This window comes from Gobio gobio (assembly GCF_949357685.1).
Source record: "Gobio gobio genome assembly, chromosome: 3".
Taxonomy (NCBI): domain Eukaryota; kingdom Metazoa; phylum Chordata; class Actinopteri; order Cypriniformes; family Gobionidae; genus Gobio; species Gobio gobio.
The window spans coordinates 63,452,312-63,460,112 of NC_137099.1; the positions used below are offsets into that span (position 1 = coordinate 63,452,312).

General features: G+C 42.3%; 1 protein-coding gene across 1 annotated transcript; it reads right to left on the reverse strand.

Moving 5' to 3' along the window:
- Positions 1-338: 338 nt before the first annotated feature.
- On the reverse strand, positions 339-7,100 carry LOC307123017 (B-cell receptor CD22-like). The gene is made up of 10 exons (XM_079811389.1): positions 7,051-7,100; positions 6,284-6,350; positions 5,835-6,182; positions 5,497-5,745; positions 5,153-5,410; positions 4,947-5,034; positions 1,167-1,206; positions 856-933; positions 715-781; positions 339-578 (listed from the first exon to the last, which is right to left on the reverse strand). The coding sequence occupies exons 2-9, from the start codon at positions 6,324-6,326 to the stop codon at positions 749-751; spliced, it is 1,137 nt and encodes a 378-aa protein (XP_079667515.1). The 5' UTR covers positions 6,327-6,350; positions 7,051-7,100; the 3' UTR covers positions 339-578; positions 715-748.
- Between the last annotated feature and the right edge of the window lie 701 nt (positions 7,101-7,801).

Genomic DNA, 7,801 nt, shown 5'->3' on the forward strand with positions numbered 1-7,801 from the left:
CACTGAGTAAAACACCAACACCGACTGACTTTAGCTTTACAGTGACAGACTTTGAGTGGTTAATACTGTTTTACACACGGCTGCAGAAATTTCTGCCCCCCCCCCCTTTTTTTCTTTAACGGACCATATTTTTCCAGACCCAGTTCTATTTTCTATGTATGTATGCATATATATATATATATATATATATTCAACTATTCAGTGTAATGAGGAAATGAGCATCTTCTCTCTGTCTGTGTGTGTGTGTGTGTGTACGCTCGCTCTCATTGTCATGTGATACAAGCCAGCTGAATATCAGGGGTGTTTTGGAGGAGACGTTAAAAAAAAGTACAAATAAAATAATCAATCATGATTTAAAAGCAGGAAAATGTTGTAAATGAGAAAGTGCTTGTTTCCACCAATGCTCATCACTTTAGGTGTTTTGCTCTGCTGACTTAATTTGAACATTTATATTCGCACAATGACAATTCACCAGCATTTAACTGTCAATCATCAGTGGCTCCGTCCACAGAGCTCAGGATTGGTTCCTCTGAGCTCCGCCTCTTCCTGCAGCATCTTCCCGTTGATCTGAACACACACTAAGATGAAGAAAGACTGACTGAAGTTCATCAACAACATTATAAAACCTTTCTCCAGAATCATAAAGCACTCACACTCGTGCTGAAGAGAGTTTTATTGATTATATTGAGAAGAGCTGCAGGTTCTGACACTTACTGATGGATTCTCATGTTCAGAAAAGCTCTGAGGATCAAGAGTCTTCAGGACGTCTGGGATCAACGGTCTGTGTGAAAGAGAGCGAGAGATCGGTCATGTGATCATCTGTGATGGAGGATCTGACGCTGGCGTCTCACTTACTGTGAGTGTGTCGTACAGGTCAGAGGTCGTGGACTTGAGCTCAAGAGCTGTATATGTGTCTTCAGTGGGGTCAGAGATCTACAGGAGAGACAGAAGGACACACAGATTGTGAGCTTATGTTTTAAATGCTGACTGTAATGTTTAGAGGATCTTCACTGGATCTAGAACTGAAGAAGTGGATCTAGATTGAAGGTGTTTTGGACACGAGACTTGTGTGTCTTATACTCTTAATATCTCTGTACGGCTCATAGCGGCTGTAGGAAACATCTCTGCATGCAGGAAAACTCTGTGAATAATTGAGATCATCTCACCTCCTTCACAGCAGATTGTCTTTTCATCCTTTTAGTAAGACTGTCAGAAGAAATATGAATAAACAGCACATTTAAATGTGTGTGTTTGTGTGACTTTCAGCTAACTCAACACAATAAATGTTTCAAATGGTTTCCCCAAACTCAACTGAATATACAACTTTTAATGACATACCAGAGGATCACAGGAAAGGGAGACGTAGACATAACAACGATCCGACGAAGACTGAAAACACAAATTAACTTATAAAGGGGACAAATCAGGCAGGTAATGAGGGAACAACAGGTGGGGCAAATTAAACCAATAATGAGATAACAAGGGGGGTGGGATCCAGACAGAGACAGGAGCACATGGCCCAAAATAACAAAACACCACATGTGCTACACGAGACAAAACAGGCATGTGACATTACCCCCTCCTTAAGGAGCGGCTACCAGACGCTCCACTAGGGACGAGAGGGACTGACCAGGGAGGAACGGGAGGGACAGACCAGAGAGGGACAGGAGGGACAGACCAGGGAGGGACAGGAGGGACAGACCAGAGAGGGACATACCAAGGAGGGACAGGAGAGACAGACCAGGGAGGAACGGGAGAGACAGGCCCACAGAGATCAGGCGGCCAGGGTGGCACGCAGAGTTCAGGCGGCCAGGGTGGCACGCAGAGTTCAGGTGGCCAGGGTGGCACGCAGAGTTCAGGCGGCCTGGGTGGAATTCAGTGTTCAGGCGGCCAGGGCGGCACGCAGAGTTCACGCTGGGTTCACCGGAACTGGGACAACCGGAACAGTCGCAGGCAGAGGGAGTCTTTCTCCTCTTCCTCCGCTTCGAAACCACCGAACTCGGGACCACCGGAACTGGGTCCACCGGAACGGAGTCCACCAGAGCTGGGTCCACCGGAACGGTCGCAGAGGGAGTCTCTCCTCTTCCTCCGCTTCGAAACCACCGAAACTGGGACCACTGAAACAGTCCTCCTCTCCCTGGCATCTCGTTCCTGCAGGCGAGCAAGACCCTCCACCATCGACCCAAAGGAAACTCTCTCATAAGCACTCCTGAGCAGCCAGTCCATGGGCTCGTCGAGCGCATAAAAGAAAAGTATTTTAGAGGCCCTTCATTCAATCTCAGTCCCTCTGCCGCTCTCAGGAATTCTGCTGGGAAACTCCTCAAATCCGCCCTTTGTTGGCGGAGGGACACTAGAGACTAAATAGGGGGACGAGACAGGGGGTGCTGGTGGGTGAAGTGAAGTCTTGCGCTGAGTCCTTGACATGGTCGGATCGTTATGTTATGTAAAACCTAAAAGAAAACTAAGTTGAGGACTCATGTGTGCAAAGAATGTGAATTTATTATAAAATAAACATAAACACAACCAAAAAACCCACGAGGGGGAAAACATAACGTTCAACAGAACATACCAGAACATACCAGAGCATACCAGAGCATACCAGAGCATACCAGAGCATACCAGAGCATACCAGAGCATACCAGAACATACCAGAACATACCAGAACATACCAGAACATACCAGAACATACCAGAACATACCAGAACATACCAGAACATACATACCAGGGAAGGGAGACGTAGACATGACAACAATCTGACAAAGACTGAAAACACAAAGGAACTTATAAAGGGGACAAATCAGGCAGGTAATGAGGGAACAACAGGTGGGGCAAATGAAACCAATAATGAGATAAGGGGGGTGGGATCCAGACAGAGACAGGAGCACATGGCCCAAAATAACAAAACACCACATGTGCTACACGAGACAAAACAGGCATGTGACAAAGGGCTTCATTAGTTATGGTTGACCGCATATTAGAAATATGTCAAAAGTCACAAGAATAGTCCAGAAATTAAGATATCATCACCCTTCACAAACAAGGAACAGGAAACAAAAAGATACACAGCAAAAAAACCCAGAATTAAATTAACTCTCTCCAGAGTTTATTTGACTCCACACTCAAGAGTGTTAAAGTAACTCTGAATCAGTGTAAAAGATAATGAGATAATTAAGAGATTAATTAAGTGATGATTGACCATTAGTAAAAAACGTTACGGAACGGTAGTGAAGGAAAGAGTCGCCGGATTTCATTGGTCACCATTATGGTGATTAGTGTTTGGTTTTGTTTTTCTCTTGGCTTTTTAAATATTACTTATGGCTGCTTCAAATGTGTTTATAAAACACATTTGTTATGGTACAGAAAGAATGTCTTCAGTTGTTGATTATTTTTTGATTGTAGCATAGTCATCATGCAGTAACCTGATGAACTGAGATAATTCTGATCCTATGGCTGATGTGTTCATTTTACATTTATTGATTACAGAAGCCCTGTGATGTGACACCATGAGGTTTTGCACTGATGGTCACCATTGTTGAGAATCATACGCTAATGTGATAGAGTAGTGCAAAGTTTTTGATCAGAACAACTTTTAAAAATCCCTCTGGTTATATTGAAAATGTCAGCTCTTGTGCTGTAATAAATAAAGTAAACCTAACTCAGAGATTAAGCTCTAAATGAGATCAGTGATTCAGGTCAAAACATAACCAACAACACCTGATCACATTTTCTCTTGGCTCCTCTGGCTTTTATAACTCCATTACAGAAGCCACACAAAATGTAATGTTCAAAAGTCAAAGTCAAGAACTTAAAACTGGTCACTCTTTCCTTGAGTAATTCTAAGGTGTTCATCATTAATGGTCAATCATCACTAAATTAATCACTAAATTATCTTATTACAACACTGCTTCAGAGTTAATTTTAACACTATTGAGTGTGGAGTCAAATAAACTCTGATGAGAGTTAAATTATCCCTGGAGTTTTTGCTTGAAGGCAATAAATGTTCCTAGAGACACAGTTGGAAGCAGAGTTTGCAAGTTCAAAGTTAAAGGAGAAGTATTACACAACCCGGACAGGGCAGAAAAAGGAAACTATCAAGAAAAACCTGTGAGTGACTGCAAAAGACCTTCAGTAAGACTTGGTGGCAAAAGACACTGAGATTTCAAGCACAGTAAGACACTAAACACATGCGGTTTCCATGCCAGAACACCAAGACTACACCATTACTGAAACAAAAGCACAAGAAAAGTCGGCTCCAAACACTTCTGTGGAGGATCTTTTCGGCCCTATGGATCAGTGATATATGTCTGGAGGAAGAAGAATGAAGCACATGCTGAAAAGAACGCTCTGCCTTCAGTTAAGCATGGCGGTGGATCGGTGATGCTCTGATTTGCCTCCTCTGGCACTGGAAACCTGCAGCGTGTGGAAGGCAAGATGGATTCAGTGAAGTATCAGCAAATCCTAGGAGAAAACGCCATGCCGTCAGTGAGGAAGATGAAGATCGGGCATCATTGGACTTTCCAACAGGACAATGATCCCAAGCATACCTCAGATTTCACCAAGGCTTGGTTTAAAATCTCTGGTGGGATTTGAAGGCGGCGGTTGCAGCTCGAAAACCCAAGAATATTACTGAATTGGAGGCCATTGCTCATGAGGAATGAGCTATGATTCCTCAGAAACGCTGCCAGAAGCTGCTGTCTGGTTATACATCTCGTTCACAGCAGGTCATAACAGCAAAAGGGTGCTCTACTAAATACTAAAGATGCTTGCCATGAAGGGGCTGAAAAATTTTAAGACTGCAGAAATCAGTTTTCAGTTGAATTTGGGGATATCATTATGAACATTTGTTGTGTTGAGCTATTTCAATTACTTTTGTTTGATGTGTTGATTGCAAACAGCTGAAAGTCTGTAAACATACAGAAGAACATTTTGGAAGGGAATGTCTTACCAAATGTACATGACATACGCTCCTGATGCACCACTGAGTAAAACCCCAACCCCAACACTGACTGCTACAAACGAGAACCATCTGACTGCTGAAATACACACAAACATACACACCAAATGTTAAACAGCATCAGATAACACAAAATATACTGACATGGATGAAAACTGGTGCATGCGGTTAAAATAGAATATGATTAAAAAACTCACACATGACTTTCAGAGTCACATTATCAGAGTATTTCTCTCCATGTTCATTGATGGATCTGCACTTGTATTCTCCACTGTCACCAGAGCTGATCTTTGAGATGTTGTAGATTCTTCCAGATCTGACAAACGCTTCTCCTTTAAACCAGCTGAAGTTCAGAGCAGGAGGGTTTGAATCACTGCTGCAACTCAGAGTCACTGAATCTCCCTCCACTATTACACTAGATGGACTGATGGACACTGAGACGCTCCTGGGTGGGTCTGAAAAGGACAAAAATTAAATCCTTAAATCATCACATTCAAACACAATCTACAATTTAAAAAAGAACACATGAATCTGTACTCACACATGACATTGAGATGAACATCAGGAGAGATGTGATGGTGTCCGTGTACAGCACAGCTATATCTGCCTGCATCCTCTCTTCTGACTGACTGCAGCAGGAGTTCATTGTTTCTGTCTCTTCTCTCAGTTAATGGCTGTGAGTTTCTGGACCAGATGAATGTTGCTCTGTCAGTCAGAGTGCAGCTGCTTTTACATGTCAGACGGACTGAATCTCCCTCTGTCACTCTCTCAGGAGACTCCACCTGAAGATCTGAACACAACACACACATTATATCTAGTGCTGCTGTCATACACTGATTATTATTCAACATAATGCACAGAACAAGAGATAAACCTCACCAAACTCATCTGTGACAGTAAGAGTCACTCCTGGGTAACCAAGCCATTTCTCTTTATCAGTGATGAATCTGAAATAGTACTCTTGTGAATCCTTCATTGTCACATGACTCAGTCTGACGGTGCAGTTCTGCTGTTTATCTCCCAGATACTGAAGCCTCTGACTGTATTCAGGGTCCTCAGTCAGATCTGGAGACTCTACACCCTTTATAGACTCTTTAGTCCAGAACGCTTTCATGATCTGATATCCAGTAGGGTATGTATAAGTGCATCTCATTATCACTGTTGAGTCCTTTAGTGCACAGATGTGTGAAGGACTGTAACTCACACCCCAACCAGCACTAGAAACCCCTGAAACACAGAATTCATCAAGAACATTTAGCAGCCGTTGTTCATAAAAAATGCAATATCCAGTTTCTCTTGAGTGTTTCTGAAGTGTTGCATTGACTCACCGTGAATCATGAGCAGAACGATCAGAGGAAGAGGAGGAGCCATTCTGACTGACGTCACTATTAACACCTACAACAAATGTACTGTGGATTATTTTTTAATTTTAATCTTGTTGTTTCTGTCTCTGTTACATATTTTTGTATTTAATAGCATGCCTCATTGCATTAGATGTTTTAAATCAAATATACTATATGTGTCATACTATTCATGGACACACAGATGAAGACACTAGCTCAACTACACATAAACCCACTGTATCTTGACTGTAGCTGCGCATTTACTAGTGTGTGGTTCACCTAATGTAGCATCAATGACCTTATCTTCCTCTTTCTTGTCAGTGTAAATTGAGCACCATCCGTTTTGAGATTGAAAAGAGAAATAAGCTCTAGTTATTTGCTTAATGCACACATAAATCAATAAAATACTTTATTTATGGAAGAAAATTACAGCAACAGTCTTGTTTGCACTGCATGAGTTCGGAACTGTCCAACATCTTTTCCCGCCCCCTTTTGATTGACAGCAGCCTTCATTATATAGTTATCGGTTGTGTAAAAGATTAAAGTGGGTTTTTATCAAGGTGTTTGCCACCAACATACAAAACACAGCGAGAGAAAACATATTTGTGCTGTTGGACTTTTGATTTGAAACCATATACTGATATATAAACCATACTGAGACACAGCCCTGTGACAACTAGCCCCAACCAATCTCCCATAAATCCCCCAAACTTAAGATATCTGACAGAACATTTATAAAATCATGCTCTTACCCGTTTCACCAACACCCGTGACCAGTGACAGCACTACAAATGACCAGACTGGAAGCAGTATGGGTGTTTTCACACTGAATGACACGTGATTAACACATAGTGCAGATCGAGCGGAAGAAGAGTTTTGGCTGACAGAGTTAAACTGAGCATAAAGTCAGTCCATAAAGATGCTCATGTTATGTTTTCAAACTTGGGAATATCTATATCAATCAGTTTCATACTGACAGCATATAAGGAAGCTGTTCTTAAGAGACAGATAATAATTGCTTGAATAACTGTGCTTTAATTTGCCAATGCAGACCAACTATCCTGGTTTGTAAAACACTGGAAGGAATTGCAGTGGCAGTGACGTCAAAAAACACATTTCATCGCCAGCGTTGCCAACTGTGCATTTGATAAACCTACAATTTACTGACTAATCGGCTGTTTCCGCTGATGGTGTTTTATTTACTGTTGGTTACTAAATTATCTATTTATTGAAGACACTCCAACTTAAACCGTTCCCTTCTTCTGGGAACAGGCGTTACATGAGTAACCTAGACATTCCCATTCAGTCAGTCACATTCAACTTTACATCGGGCTGACGTCATGGGGCCCCTACAGAAAGCGCTGTAGTCACTGAACTGTGTTGGAGACGCAGATGCTGGCAAGCAGTAGCATGCCCTTTTGGCAGCTGCCCTCACACAATCGTAACCTACCCAGTGCCCCATGTAAGCCTGTGGAGGTTATCCTCCATACCAAAAGGGATGGA

Excerpts from the sequence above, each read along its gene's own strand:
- LOC307123017 (XM_079811389.1), bottom strand. The coding sequence starts at position 6,326 with ATGGCTCCTCCTCTTCCTCTGATCGTTCTGCTCATGATTCACG. Across the intron at positions 1,207-4,946 it reads GCGTATGTCATGTACATTTG|TCTTACTAAAAGGATGAAAA; the intron begins GTAAGACATTCC and ends TTCTTCTGACAG. Across the intron at positions 782-855 it reads ACCTGTACGACACACTCACA|ACCGTTGATCCCAGACGTCC; the intron begins GTAAGTGAGACG and ends TCTTTCACACAG.